At 40.6% G+C, this 15,828-nt stretch overlaps 1 protein-coding gene across 1 annotated transcript in view; it reads left to right on the top strand.

The window, feature by feature from the left end:
• The first annotated feature begins 834 nt into the window (after positions 1-834).
• exosc10 (exosome component 10) overlaps positions 835-15,828 on the top strand; it is a 17,542-nt gene continuing 2,548 nt past the window's right edge. Inside the window, exons 1-21 of the mRNA XM_037773476.1 lie at positions 835-1,051; positions 3,705-3,841; positions 6,022-6,145; positions 6,235-6,339; positions 6,492-6,651; positions 6,738-6,846; positions 6,924-6,999; positions 7,076-7,186; positions 7,341-7,484; positions 9,172-9,362; positions 9,483-9,639; positions 11,214-11,362; positions 11,556-11,606; positions 12,262-12,373; positions 12,488-12,535; positions 12,636-12,711; positions 12,788-12,897; positions 12,991-13,086; positions 13,180-13,248; positions 13,683-13,788; positions 13,880-13,953. Of these exons, the coding sequence (XP_037629404.1) occupies positions 926-1,051; positions 3,705-3,841; positions 6,022-6,145; positions 6,235-6,339; positions 6,492-6,651; positions 6,738-6,846; positions 6,924-6,999; positions 7,076-7,186; positions 7,341-7,484; positions 9,172-9,362; positions 9,483-9,639; positions 11,214-11,362; positions 11,556-11,606; positions 12,262-12,373; positions 12,488-12,535; positions 12,636-12,711; positions 12,788-12,897; positions 12,991-13,086; positions 13,180-13,248; positions 13,683-13,788; positions 13,880-13,953 (2,331 nt within the window). The 5' untranslated portion in view covers positions 835-925. The remainder of the gene's footprint in view (positions 1,052-3,704; positions 3,842-6,021; positions 6,146-6,234; positions 6,340-6,491; positions 6,652-6,737; positions 6,847-6,923; positions 7,000-7,075; positions 7,187-7,340; positions 7,485-9,171; positions 9,363-9,482; positions 9,640-11,213; positions 11,363-11,555; positions 11,607-12,261; positions 12,374-12,487; positions 12,536-12,635; positions 12,712-12,787; positions 12,898-12,990; positions 13,087-13,179; positions 13,249-13,682; positions 13,789-13,879; positions 13,954-15,828) is intronic.

The raw sequence follows: 15,828 nt of genomic DNA, 5'->3' as shown, positions 1-15,828 counted from the left end.
TAAATATAATACATTTGATAATAATTTTAGCAAAATTTTATATTCGTAAATGTAAATCAGATTTTACTGTCACACATTGCATTGTACACAGTGAACTTTAATGTCTGCATATACCCCATCCTAGTATGAGGAGCAGCGAGCAGCTACTATACAGTAGCCAGGGAGCAGATATGGAGGGGGGATCAGTACCTTTTTATTTTAAAAAATAAAATGAAATAACTAACTCCAAATTTAGCCACTCTAAAGCATTATTTTTAAGATTTGAAAACGAAACCAAACAGTACATTAAAATCATTTTTAATTAAAAACAATTTATTTGTGCTCTTTATTTAAATTTTTTATTTAAAAGATTCCCCCTGGCTCATACATTATTAATGACTCCTTTGTTTGTATGTGCACTATATCTACAATTAAGAATTGATTTAAAATATCATTTATTATTATAATTATTATTATAATGATTATAATTATTATTATTATGAATAGTGGTGGTAATAATAATAATAATAATAATAATAATAATAATGATAATGATTTTGATAATAATAATAATAAATAAATACATAAATAAATAAATGAATAAATAAATAAAAAGACCAGAGCCTGGCAATGCAGGGGAATAATGACAAGATTCATGATCAATCTTGATTTGGATCTCAATCTGAGTGGTAGAAGACGACCTAAAATGCTGCAGATATTTGAAATATTATTTATAAATGTAAGGAATAAGTTCGGTTATAAATTCAAACATTTTATGTCATCATATTGCAATAAATTGTAGATAATATAGTCCCTCCTCTGGCAGCCCGTCCACTCCCCGCCTCTAGGTGGCGCTGTGTATCCCTCCGCGTCCTTCCAGCAGCTCAGAAGACAACAGTGACGTCAGGACGCTGCTTCCTGCTGCTCACATGTACACAGCAGCTACATGATGGATTCATCAAAGAGTAAAACCTCCACAAACAGTGGCCTTCAAGACAATAACTCAGAAACCAACGAGGAGAAAGAAGAAGACTTGTGTCCTGGTTTTAAAGACGCGGATGCTTTTGTTAAAGTAAGTTTAACTAACCGAGCAGAGTGCATGCTAACAGTCAGGAGAGCAACGTGGAGCAGCTGCTTGTTGACTGCGAGCTGTACTCACTTTATAAGTTAGTTAGGTGTTGGTAGAAAACATGCACAGCTATCTGCTGACTCAAGGTCGGATTTGATATCTTTTAAGTAATCGATAATGGTTGATATTAGGAGAGTTGAGCCTCTTTGGTGTGCTAGCTTATTAGCTTAACAACATGCCTGTCTCAAGGCAGCTTTATCTGTAGAGAACATTCAAAGTGCTTCACATAAACATTCAAGAACATTAAGACAAAGTGCAAAAGAACATTAAGACAAAGTGCAAAAGAACATTAAGACATAATTAAAACAGATATAAAAACATTAAAGATTAGAAAATAAAAACAAAGCTAAAAATAAAATGTAGAATAGAAGCTATAATAGAGTAAAAGCTGTAGTGCAGTATATAAGATCATTATCTGGTTTATTAAAAGGCAGCAGCAAACAGGAACGTTTTAAGCTTTGATTTAAATTAGTAGTGCTTTTTTAACATCATTCATATGGAAAAATAAAGACATAAGATATATAAAAAAATAGGACTATATTCTATTGCACATGGTTTAATAATGGAATACTGACAGGTGACCAATTACTTCATTAAAATGGTTATTTATTATCTTATAAAGAATTTCTTGCAAGACACAAATCCAATTATGAAAAAAAGAGATTGAGGAATGTTTCTATTGTATGTTACCTCCTCCTATCCCATGCTTTAGAAAGATATTCAGAAAATACAAAAACATTATCAAGAAGATTAATTCATGTTTTATTTAGTAGGGACCAATACCTTGTACATAGACAACTTAAAAACAGCTATCTGATGCCAGTATCATAGGAAAGGTAAGGCAGCTTTATTTGTAGAGCACATTTCAGCAACAATTCAAAGTGCTTTACATAAACATTCAAGAACATTGAGACAAAGTGCAAAAGAACATTAAGACATAATTAAAACAGTTATAAAAAACATAAAAAAATTAAAGATTAGAAAATAAAAACTAGCTAAAAATAAAAGCCAGGATAGAAATTAAAATAGAGTATAACACACAAGAGTAAAAGCTCTAGAATAGAAAGCTTTATTGTTATCGTATTAAATACAACGAGATTCACAGTTGCCACTTCTGGTCAGTGCTTTAAAACAAATACTTGACAAGACTAAACGAGGCAGATAAAACATATAACAGGTAAAACACACACAGTTATAAAGCAAATAAAACAGGTACAGTAGATGTAATAAATAAATATAAACAGAAGTGTAACACTAGAAGTATAAAATATAAAAGTAGATGTAATGTAAACAGAGGTAATTGCACTTGTAAAATAGGTAGGGTAGATGTAATAAATCAAATGTAAACAAAGGTAGTTGCACTTGAGGTGAATATTGCATCAAGGATATATTGCACAGATAGAGGTATTCACATTCAGTGTATTTATATTGCACAGATTTATTGTTTGTTCAGTATAAGATCATTATCTGGTTTAATAAAAGGCAGCAGCAGCAAACAGGAAAGTTTGAAGCTTTGATTTAAAAGAACTCAGAGTTGGAGTTAGTCCTGCAGGTTTCTGGGAGCTTGTTCCAGATATTTGGTGCATACAAACTGAACTTCTGCATGTTTAGTTCTGACTCTGGGGACACTAAGCAGACCTGATCCAGATGACCTGATAGGTCTGGATGGTTCATAACACAGCAGAAGATCAGAAATGTATTTTGCCCCTAAACCATTTAGTGCTTTGTAAACCAGCAGCAGACAGGGAGCCAGTGGAGAGACCTCAGAACTGGACTGATATGATCCACTTTCTTGGTCTGTGCTGTTGTCATGTCAGTAACTTAACAGCCAACATTTCATGTAACGTTACAGCTGCAGGGAAATGTCCATATTTGACTAATCTATTGATTGTGTCTATTATTGTTTTCGTCAAAAAAAATTCTCAAAGTGATGGTTTAAAATACATTTGAGCTTAGAGCCTACGTCAAAGCTATTTAAGTTATCTAGCTAAAGTGACTAGAGCTATTTATTCTAGTAAATTGAAAAAAATAAGCAAATATCTAAATTTGAGAAGCTGTCACCAGATAAATAGCTAAAACAAGTCATTATCCAAAACGTTATTGATAGATTTTCAGTCATTCCACTAGTTTTATCATTTAAATACTGCAGTATTAGGGCCACCTTGAGGAAAAATAACTACATCTGAGATTTTGAGAATAAGGTCATAATATTACGAGAATAAAGTCTTAATATTACGAGAATAAAGTCATAATATTATGAGAATAAAGTCATAATATAACGAGAATAAAGTCATAACCTCACGAGAATAAAGTCATAATATTATGAGAATAAAGTCATAACATTACGAGAATAAAGTCATAAACTCACGAGAATAAAGTCATACTATTACAAAAATTACATTAATGTAGGTTAAAATATGTAAATGTCACGTTGTATATGAATAACCTTGTTGTTTTGAAACCCCTCATATTAGATATTTAACTAGAAAGCAATACACACTTTATATTGCATTGTTTCCCTTCTCTACATTTTTAATTTTACTACATTTTATTGTATTAGTTTTGTCTAACATGTCAGCCTGTCTCTCCTCTGCAGTATGGACTGGGTGCCGTATTATCCGCCACCAAAGCATCCGCCAGCTTGCCTCAAACTGGAGATGAATATGATTTCTATCGGAGCTTCCCGGGCTTCCAGGAGTTCTGTGAAAGTCAAGGAGATAAGCTCTTGCTCTGGTGAGTGTGTGTGTGTGTGTGTGTGTGTATATATATATTCATTTGAGTTTTGGCTCAGTCAGACTTGCACCCGCTCCTCCTCCTCCTCCTGTCATTCACTTAGGTTAAAGCCCATGCAACTGACACATACAGGAGTACGTTTACTCTTGTCAGGAGCCGTGGACCTTCGGCGCATTCGCAGGTCAAAGTTCACCTTTGTTGAACGTAGACATGTGAATTTGTACAGTCGGTCAAGAGAAACGGTGGTGTTTTGATGTGTCCTGGATGGGGAAATTGATTCTCGTGGTGTCATATATCACACTGCCAGACTACATACTGCAACATCACTCTCCCTCTCAAACCCACTAGTTTGTGGACTCCTGTTTTGAAGCCTTGAGTTCAATATTTTCAGCCGTTGCCATCTTGTTTTTTTGCAATCAGAAGTGACACAAGAGCGTGGAGCCAAGTACAACCGAATACATTTTTAAGCGACCAAAAAGGTTCAAATTTAACTTTAATGAAGTGAAAACACGCTGTGAAAGGGTTAAAGTTGTAAAACGAAAACAAGGACAACGCCATGGTAGCGACCTGCCGATGACAAAGTAGCAGCGCCTTAAATCATCCCCTGCTTTATGGTCTATTTGACTCTAAATGGGACCATAATTTACTAAATGAACATCATGCTGTATTAAAGAAGACTTGAAACTAGTGATTGAGACCATAAACTCATGTTTACAATGTTTACTGAGGTAATAAATCAAGTGAGTAGTAGGCTCTTTTTCCTATAGACTTCTATACCAGGGGTTCTCAACCTTTTGCAACTGAAGGCACACTTGTGATTGTCAAAACATTTCCGAGGCACACCTTCCCAAATAAATGAGTAAAAAACCTAACATGTTTATACAACAAATAATAACCTGGGCTGTAGATATGTGTTATGTCACTGTCAGCTGTAATGACCAAAATACATATTCTGCTTACCCTCAGTGAGACACTTGGGCTTGCCTCTGGGAAATAATGAGATCAAGTCGTGGTGGAATGGGTGAGAGGCTGACACGCAGAGTAGCATTCAAAGTTGCTTTCAGTTTGTTCCTTGCCTTTGATTTTGTGACAGTCACAATGGAAAACCCTGACTCACATAAATAGGTGGTGGTGAAAGGCAACAGAAATTTGATGCTGGGTTATAACACTGGATATGTTGACATGAGGAGTGGCTTCCAAAGTTTCACTTAGGAGTGAAAACACGTCAAATCGTCCCTCCTTGACTCTTCTGTTCCACAGAATAAGTTTTTTCTTGAAGCCCTCAATTCTGTCTGAAACCAAAAAACACTGTGCTGTTTCTGCCTTGCATTGATATATTGAGCTGATTTAACTGGTCAAATATATCTGATAAGTAGGCCAGTTTTGCACAAAAGTTACCATCGGTGTAATGCTCAGCAAGAGGGGAGTGCTGCTCTTCCAGAAATGTGTGCACTTCTCATATTTCCTCACCACAGGCTTCGGAGCTTTTACTGGCGCAGGGTTGTCTCCCACATCACTTTTTCGCTTTAAAAACCGATCCATTTTGTCTCACTGCATCCCAGAACGTTAGCTAGCTAACAGTGGCAAACACGTTTGTCTCTACCTGATGATGTTTGGTGTTTTTACACAAGGCCTATTGAAGGAGGTTGGGTCACACTTAATCAACGCGCCTTCGGGGTACCGCACATTCGCAGTAATATCTGCTCTGCACTCGCCGAAATTGAGCCGATCGCAACGCACGACCGCAGCTCCAGTTACACTGCGCATGTGTTATACCCTATACAAGACCCGTGTCCATCCGTGTCTCAGCCTCCTTCAATAGGCTTTGGTTTTACGGCAGCTTGCATCTTACCTCCTTTAGGTTTTACCTGTTCACTTTGCTAAATAATAATAAAAAAATAATCTAGTACCACTGCCTCCGCGGCACACTAGATGGCGCTCTGCGGCACACCGGTGTGCCGCGGCACACTGGTTGAGAATGGCTGTTCTATACAATCAGATTTATTTTTGCAACCAGAGGAGTCGCCCCCTGCTGGCTGTTAGAGAGAATGCAAGTTGACTTCACAAGTCTGACGGAGCCTTAGATATGCAAACAGAAGAGTAGGTTTACTTAGTGACTTGTCACGTGCTGTTTCTCAATAAGAGAAATAAATACTTTTCCTTGTGTCCCTGTGTGTCAGCATGAGTCAGATAATGCAGCACCACGGCTGCAGGTCTCACATGAGAGACCGGAACAAGCTGACGGGGCTGGAGGAGAGGTTTGACTTGGTGGTGGACTCGAACGACGTCATCCTTGAAAGAGTGGTATGACCTACAGCTTTGGTGTTTTTGTGCAAATTTCTTCATGGAAAACGTCTATGCAAACCAACCGAGCTCTTGTGTCTGGTTTCCAGGGGATTCTTCTTGATGAAGCTGATGGGGTGAACAGGGGCCAGCAGCCCGTCCTGCCTGCAGGGTTTCAGCCTCCCAAGATTGTCGTTTCCAGCTGGAATCGCATGGTTGGCTGATTAACCTCTCCGCTCTTACACTGCAGATGCCAGTTTTTTGGGCCACATTCAAGCTTAAATATCATGTGCCAGTCGTTTTTTTGAAAATGAATATTCAAACCGGTTCTTTACACCTTTTGATAAACAATTCTTTTATTGATCAGGGTTCAGGCTCCCGCAGTCGCTCTGAGACGTTCCGACTGCTCCACGCCAAGAACGTCGCGAGACCTCAGCTGAAATTCAAGGAAAAAGTTGACAACAGCAACACACCATTTGTTCCCAAGATCTTCATCAAGCCCAATGCACTAAAGCCTCTTCCTTCTTGTAAGATACTTTTCACACTCATGTACTTCCCATCTGTTGTTTTCATAAACACAAACATTTGTAACACATGTGCTCTCCAATCGTAGATTTCACCAACAAACAAATCCGTAAAGAGAGACCCGAGGACCTTGATGTCCCGGCCGCCCTGGCCGACTTCATTCACCAGCAGAGAACTCAGGAACACGTTGAAGACATGTAAGACTTGTCTCTTTTGAACCTTTTGTCTTTTCCTGTTTCTCTTTGTCCATCTAATAAACTTGTGATTCATGTAGGTTTGCACACCCATACCGATATGAACTGGATCATTTCACAACACCAGAAAGCCTTCTGTCTAAGCCCGAACCGCAGGCAAGTTCTAGTGATCCTATAATATGATCCTCTCATTGTTGGCTAGGCTTCTACTAAATGTGTGTATTATTTTTAGATGTACAAACCGATGGATGAGACCAAATGCTCCTTCATCGACACACTGGAGGATCTGGTGGCTCTGAATGAGAAGCTTTGCAAATTGCCTGAATTTGCAGTCGACCTTGAGGTACGGGATTAGAAAAAGTTCTTGGATGTCCACGGGGGTGGGTGGGCACAATGTGAGGCTTATAACGCTGACATTTTGTATCAGGAAGGCATTGATTAAATTCTGTGGTTGATTTTGAGGTTCTTTTGTATAAGTGTGTTGTTCTCCGTCGCAGCACCACTCCTACAGGAGTTTCCTCGGCCTCACCAGTCTGATGCAGATCTCCACCAGAGAGGAGGACTTCATCATCGACACCATTGAGCTCCGCAGCGAGTTGTACATCCTCAACGAGGCATTCACTGACCCGGCTATTGTCAAGGTAATGGAACTGCTTCATAAATGATTTGTTCCTGTAAACTGTTCTATGACATTAACTGTCTAATGAGATTACATGTCTGATTAGATTTGTTTTCAAAACGAGCAACAGCTCGGTCTGTGTGGCTGTTTTTTTTTTTACAGATATTTTCTTTCTTTCTTTTAATCATTTTTCAACCTTGGTTTTGTCTCGTTTTTTTTGTCAACATTCCCATATGCTCTCTGTTATTTATGAATGAAAAATTAATTCAGCAGCTTTATTGTTGAAGGTACAGTGTGTAGGATTTGACGGCATCTAGTGGTGCGGTTGCAGATTGCAACCAACTGAGTAACCCTCCGCTCACTCCCCTCGTTGAAAGGGAGGGCGAGTCGTCCTTTAAGGTCAGCGATCCGATCCCCGACTACTCCTGCATGTTGAAGTCTCCTTTAGTGAGACACTGAACCGTAAGTCACAGCAGCTCACTTCTCCTAAAGATGGGCTAAATGCAGAGGTCAAATTTAATGTATGTACACTGTATATGAGGATTCTAATAAAGTTTAAGTTAAGACGGTGGTAACGTGAGCCGCAGAATGCAAAACCGTGGTAACGCCGTTCGCCTCGCTCTCTCTAGAGCCAGTGTTTTGGTTTTTCCATTCTGGGCTGCTATAGAAACATGGCAGAGCATCATGGCGCACTCCGTGAAGAGGACACGCTCCCTATGTAGACATAAAGGGCTCATTCTAACGAAAACACAACAATTCTTTGTTTCAGGTGATTACACACTAATGAAAACATAGTTATGAATATCATATTCCATTTCTGCCAATAGATCCCCTGAAATGTTACACACTGCTCCTTTAAAATCTGAGGACATGGTAACTCTGCTAGACACATCTTTACAGATCTACAGAGCAACCACAACACAGATGTCAAATAAGCACATATTATACTAACTAAAACAATGAAGATGTATGCTTCAAGTTACAACTGTCAATATCCAGTAGGTCTTGCAGAGCTACCTCCTAGTTAACAGTATTTGTGTGCACAAGGAGTTTTACAATGCAGTGGACAGTTATGACAGATATTTCTGGTGCATTCTTTCTGAGTTTTACTCCTAAATAATTGGTTTAATTAAACTGAGGATATTTAAAGAGAACCTGTCTGGTTGTCTGAGCACTTGTTCCGCTTGCCGTATTGATCTGCGTTGTAAAGCTCCGTCTAGCTTTGTCATCGCATTTCCCAAATCCAAGCAATTAAAATGGCCTCAAGGGAATATATATTTTTTCCAGCAGATGAAATTGAAGATGGCTCAGAGACTACCTTATGAATCTCCTACCTGGAGAAGGAAATCTCTGCCAGTGTAGGAAAGTTAAGTTTGTAAAGATTTCATCTTGAAATCTTCTGAGCCTGAATTTCTTTGAGGCGTCTCGGAGCCCCGAAGTTTGATAAAGTTGGAGGGTGTCCTGTGGTGTGTGGGAGCCGCCGTGACTCACACACTGTAGGAAGATACCTGTGAAAAAGAGTGTTGCGTGGGCTTGAACTGCCGAGAGATCTGCGAAAATAATCCAAATGGAAAAATGTCACATGGTGTGTCCCCGGTTTTTAATACTTGTGGTTCAAATATTTGCTGTATCTAAGCAGTGAGATTATTTTTTCCCAGAATAAGTTGGCGCCTCTCCAGAGCTGAATATGCTTTCCCTCCTGTTCTCAGGTGTTTCACGGCGCTGACTCTGACATTGAGTGGCTCCAGAGGGACTTTGGCTTGTATGTCGTCAACCTGTTTGACACGCATCAGGCCAGCCGAGCTCTGAACCTGGCCAGACATTCCCTCGACCACCTGCTCAAACACTTCTGCAGTGTGGACACGGACAAACGCTACCAGCTGGCTGACTGGAGGATTCGGTATGGAGATGGCGGGGCCAAATCCATCATGTGTTTCAGACTGTTTGTAATATTACTGTTTAAAAAAAAAAAAAGATTCTTACTGACTTTTAAAACATGTCCTCTAACTTGGTCCTGCAGCCCGTTGCCAGAGGAGATGGTGCAGTACGCCCGGACAGACACCCACTACCTCCCTTACATCTACGACCGTGTGAGGGCGCAGCTGTTAGAGAGAAACCATGGCCAGCCTGGCCTGCTGCAGTCTGTCTGGAACAAGAGCAAAGACATTTCTCTGAAGGTGAGCACACTTCATACGCCATTAGGATTAAATTAATACTTAAAGGGAAAACTCGGCACCGGTTTTATGTGGATTTCCAAACAGTGCTGATGGTAAGTGTAGCATTAAATTCCTCAGTGCGTGCTATATTGTCAGAGAAAGCTGAGTTCTCCTGCTCGCAGAGCTGTGCCGGCAATGCCTACATGTACCAGGATGCACTGCGCGCGAGCTACTGATGCCCAGCCAAAGTTGCGCCTATACTTATGCAGGTAATAAAATAAAAACACTGAGGCACTTAGTCCGAACCAGCTTGAACCGAGACGGCAACAACTCTTTATTATTTTCCACATCGTAAATGGCATTACAGCTTCACCCCTTCTGTTTTTACCTCAACTCAACAAAACGGCTTACAATAGCGTCAGGTGACAAAAAATACTCAATCAATTGTGAAGTGCCATCTCGACCCTGCTGGTCTTGGTTCCAGTTTATCTTCGGGATCCTGAAGCAGGTCTCCGGCACACTTCTGTCCCAGTGAGGAGGAAAAACTTTCAAGCATAGTAACGCACACACGGGCACCACCAGTCGGTGATTGCTCTCGACAGTGGAACTTACAACAAGTTTAGGAAGTTCCGTTCCTGAGCGACATCTAGAGCATGCACGCCCCCCCCCCCCCCATGCTGGCTAGCCAGAGAAATCTGCTGAAATAGCCTGCAGTTCTTCCTCGCCTCTAAAAGCGGTACGTCAAATGACGCCACTGGATGCAGGACGTTCAACAGATTTTGCAGCAGGTGAACTCGTCTTTCTCGGTCAGTAGCTGTGTTTCCATTCACATGTTTTCATTTTGAAGTGTCGCATTAGAAAAGCTGAATGGAAATGACAAAATTAGATGTACTACGCCTGCTTGAGGTGGTTTTTGCCTTTTGTTTGAAAAAGAGTTGATGCGCTAAATGGGATATGGAAACGCCTTTACCGAATAAATTCTGACGTAGTGAACATTTAACTGGCATGACTGATCAGCGGTTTCTGCTGTCGGCATCTTCTCGTATATTCCCATAACGTGTGAATGCTCGTCTTCGTCTGCGGACAGCATGAAACACGGCCAGCTAGTAGCTGACATGAAAGAATAATTAAAACTTGGTTAGATGGCCAAGCCGACTTGTCTTGTTTCCAGTTCGCTACCTCTACTTCTTCTTCTACTCTGTTTACTGGCCGATTACAGCCATGAGTAGCCCATAGCGCCAACTTCTGACCAAACTACACCGTGGCTGAGTTTATTCGCTCCGAACCAGTTGATGGCAACATGGCTAATTAGCATTTCTTTTTTTGCGACATTTCAAAAGTTCACATAAAATTCGCTTGACAATTGAATGGAAACACAGCTGAGGAATGTATTGCTTCAACCGACTACATTTACTGACAACACTGATTGGACATCCACATAACAAATGGCAAATCTTTATTTTAAAAATCAGCTTCTATACCCCGATTCCATTATTCTTTATTGCTGTCACATTTTTAAAAATGTTCCACACCATAATCTCCTGCTTTTTCTGACATTTGTCATGATTCACCATGTGTGCCTTCCTTCTGTACAGAAATATGTGAAGCCTATATACACAGAGGAGTCCTATTTGGAGCTGCAGAGGAAGCAGAAAAGGTCTTTTAACACCCAGCAGCTCGCTGCCTTCAGACTGCTGTTTGCCTGGAGGGACAAGCTGGCCAGGCAGGAAGATGAAAGCACCGGGTAGGCTGTTTGGAAATGAATGGAGCCGCTGTTCTGGAAATCCGCTAGAGCAGTTCTCCTATTTATAGTTTGTGACCTGCCAGATTTTTGCAACCCATTTTTTTGTGACAATCTTCCCCTGCTTTTAGAAGCATTCATAGTCTTTCTACATCTGTCTGAACATGCTTTAATATAGTGTTATTTGTGTGTTTAGATTCACTCTACCCACTCATATGATGACCAAGATATCTGAGGAGCTGCCCAAGTGAGTTGATTAGATTTTCCACTTCAATTTTGAGAGTGTTTTTTGTCATTTGGAGCAGCCAAAATGTTTACTACTGTGTGAGAGAGTGCGGGCCAGAGCAAGTTTGATGTTGTTGAAAGCGAGGCAAGAAGTAGGCTATGGCGTGCGACTCAACGTACACTCCTACGCAGAGCTGCCTCTACGCCTGTACGTCACTGCCAGGGCCGACGCGTCCATATAGGCGAACTAGGCAAATGCCTAGGGTGGTACTTTGGTGGCGAAATGTGAAATCTGATTGTCTTTTACATTGTGAACGATTATAATGTTATTATATAATGTATAAACATTATCTTTATACAACAAAAACTGTATTAGTGTTAAAATTACTGCCCAAAATGTTTTACATTTTTCATAATAGTCCAGGGATGAATCCAAACTTTATGTGAAATCGTTTTACATCTCAACCATGGGGGAGGCGTCAAAGCACTGTAGTCTTGTCATAGCATCCTCTGCACAACGAGTCACAGTCACAAAGTCAAATGTGGGCTGAAAAATCTACCGAGAAGTCTGGAAAAGTATAGAATTTTGAAATGGAAACTGTGTAGGAACCCTGTTCTCTCCCTTCAGTGTTTTTATTCATAACCTCCAGCACAGTATTTTGTCTTTATCTACTCAGAGAGCCTCAGGGCATCATTGCCTGCTGTAACCCCGTACCCCCGCTGGTGAGGCAGCAGGTCAATGAGCTCCATTTGTTAGTGCAGCAGGCCAGAGAAATGCCTCTCCTTAAGGTAAGAAAACACGGCAGGGGGGCTGCAGTGGGAATGTTTTTTGTTTGTGTAATCTCACTGTTACCTGGTACCGAAATCAATCAAACATTGGAATGTTTTCTACACTTCACACAGGCTGAGATTGTAGCTCAAAAGAACAAAGGACTCACACCCATAAAAAAGGTTGGTTCAAAACAGATTTTTAATTTTTGCCTTCAGTATTTTTGAAGAAACCACGACCGGGATCAAATTAATGTGATTTTTTTTGTGTATGATTTTCCAGCCAGAGGTCACGTTGTTTGGTCCTCATGATACATCCAGAGTCTCTGAGAGCGATCTCCACCACTGTTCTACTGACGGTAAGCTTCATACTTGTTGTGCATTATCCTGCTGATTTACATATTTTATGCCTCAAACAAACATATTTAATTCCAGAAATGCCCGTCAAACAAGGGATGCTCTTCTCAGAGGATGAGAACCAAATGGATGTTGATGAACAGAAAACAAACGGTCTTGTGGCAAAAGCTAAAATCACACAGTTTGAGGTAGAGATCAACTTTTACTTTACAGCCGGTACATTTGTGTGGAACCAGCTGTGATACTTAATGTTAAAAAAACTCTACATCCTTTTTCCGAAGGAGCTGGAAACCCCAGAGAATGACCCAGAGTCCCTCTCGGTGGCTCAGATGAAAGCCAGACGTATCGTTGAGTCTTTTGAAAACCCTTTCAGAATGGTAAGAGATGAGCGGTGATTAACCCGCGGTGTTGTTTGCATTTTATTCAACCAGACACACAGTATTCAGCTTTTATCTTCTTTGTGATTTTAGTACTTACCTTCCAGTGATGTGCACATCAGCAAGAATGCCAAGTTTGACCCATCTTCAAAAATATTTGAGGTAATCAAAGAGCTCTAGACATTCATCCACTTCCAGACGTATTTGTGTTGTCCTCTTGAAGTGTAACTTCTGTATTTTTCAACCCTATTTTCCCATGTTTTTGTGTCTAAGGGCGCTTTCACAAGCCATAGTCCGTTTGGTTTGTCCAAATCAGAGTGAAATGATAACTTTTGGTTTGTTTTCTATTTAGTCCGAGACCTCCTCTCGCAAGCGGTCCCGGACCGGTTGTTTGGTTACCAGAGTGCGATTACTGAGTTCACTACTCCCCAAACAAACCGCACCAGAGTTTGATTAAAACATAATGAACGTCTTGTGAAAGCGCCCTTAGACACAAAAATATGGGAAAATAGTGTCCATGTTGAAAAATCCAGAAGTTACCCTTTACTGTAACGACATGCATGAATGTTCATAGCTTTACCGTCTCACATTTACAGATTAGTAAAAGATGGAAACTGCAGAGTATTGAACATCAACAGAAGGAGCTGGAGTCCAAGAAGAAAGCCAAGGAAGAAGCAAAGGAACTCACAAAGAAAGTGGCAGGTAAAAGGTCGACCTTGCTCTGAATTTATACTTTTCTTTTTCTTTTTTTAAAGGACCGTCCTTTATTGTATTTTAATGTTGATTTCCACAGAGGAAAGAAACAAGGCTAAGCAGAGCTACCAGGAGTCGCTCCAGAACGTTGCCACTGTTCGTCAGCAAGCTGCGGTGAGTCATTCGCTCTCTTCCGTTTCCTCATAACAACTTCAGATGGACTCTGTCAACTTCACTGTTGACGTCCCTGTTGGGAAGGTATATATCCATGAGTGTTATATTCACCCGAGAGCCTGGCACGGTATATTAAAGGTAGTGCTGTAATCGGCAGTTTAACCCTCTGCATTGCCCTCCATTTTCTGGCTGGCGTTTCTGCACATAAATACGGTGACTCACAAGCGAGTGAACCGCTGCTGCCAGTCTGCAGCGCCGGCACGTCGGCGGCCTTTTAATATTTATATCCGTCACATGATGTGCCTAGGGAAGAAGAACACACAGCGTGGGATTGCAGCATTAGAGACATGTCCTCTTCTCGTCAAACGCTTTCCTTCCCTCCTGGGGAGCAACAATAGCTACTTTCCGCCCAAAAGCCCACTTCCTGTTCGCTCCGTCTGTCTGGGGTATTGCTTGGCACCCTCCCGCTCGGTTACGTCTCCGCGTTCTTACCACCATATGGTGTTTTCTTCTCCGTTTTTGAATGCTCAGTTACACAAAAGTCTAATCTTCAGTCCACGGTGCTGGAGAACAGAAAGAATGGTCACCACTGTTTGACTCTCCTCTGGACTCTGCTGGAGGCACCACTTCCCCCTCTGCCCCTTCACCGCGTGAGCTTGGAGCCATCAGTCGCTAATGCACACTGTAATGGCGTGCACCACAGCAATCCATTGTGTGATAATGGCTTAAGTGAAAAGTTAGTTTTAAGCCCAAACGGCGGCTTCCAACAAGCACGTTGGTGGCATGCATGACAGTCAGAAGTGTTGGCAGCAGCACTTGTTAGTTACACTCGTCAGCCTGCCAACTGCAGGCAAATATTGGCTCTGCCGGCTAACTCTCTGTTTCAGCCAGCACTTTGGCAGTCGACTTTTCTTGTCTGATTTCAGTTTGAAAGAAAATTTTCAAAGCTTTTACTGCACTGATATTAGGACCGATGTTTGGGCTGTCACCAGATCAGATTTTCCCTTTATTGTGGCCAAAAGAATTCACGACTGTGATATCTACAGAAAATTAAAAAACAATAATAATAATAATGTTATCTGTCAAATCCATCTTTAACTTTGTTTATTGTGCATTTTGTCTCTCTCTCTTTTTTGGCAAATGAATTGCACTCAAAATAAGAGTGTGTGCGAGAGGTGGAGAGAGAGTCTAGAACCACAATTGTGCAAAAGCGTGATTTAAGAGCCGCTGGAGTATTTACACAATATTATCAAATGTGTATTATTAACATGATATCAATATTTCATTTTTAAATATCACGGTTATTGTCAGTACCGGTATATCTCGACGCCCCTAATCGATGTAATGAAGGGTTTTTGCTGTGATTGGGCTTCACCATCACTGTTTTTCACCTGTTCCCTAACAGTCGCATCAAAACAATAATTAACTGTCCACTGTCAAATTAAGCTTGTTAGATAAATCTGAAATGATCCCAGGGAGATGGTAAAGCAAGAAACATGATTCATGATGGACAACCATAAAAATAATTTAACAAATTAATATTGATATATTAAAACAACTGATGTAAATAAAAAATCATTGACGTCCTCTAATCAAACTGATAAATAAGGAAGATAAACAGTTTAATCTCAGTTTAAAGCTCAGTCATTCACACCTTATGCTGTGATCGTGGTTATATAATGTGAAGCTGTTTTGATTTCTCTGTGGATTAAATAACAGACTCTGCTGGCTTGTGCAAACACATGGAAGCAGGGTGTTTGTTTAAATGTAGGTAAAGAGTAATGGTGCATTGACATGAAGCTGCAACCTCTAACCTGCTGCAAATCGTCAAATCCTTGAGGGCTCTCTCGTTGACATTTTGAGCCCTTTATGAAC

Source organism: Sebastes umbrosus, chromosome 6, assembly GCF_015220745.1.
Source record: "Sebastes umbrosus isolate fSebUmb1 chromosome 6, fSebUmb1.pri, whole genome shotgun sequence".
NCBI classification, from domain to species: domain Eukaryota; kingdom Metazoa; phylum Chordata; class Actinopteri; order Perciformes; family Sebastidae; genus Sebastes; species Sebastes umbrosus.
Note: the sequence above shows the minus strand (reverse complement) of the source record. Positions and strands in the feature narration are given on the sequence as shown.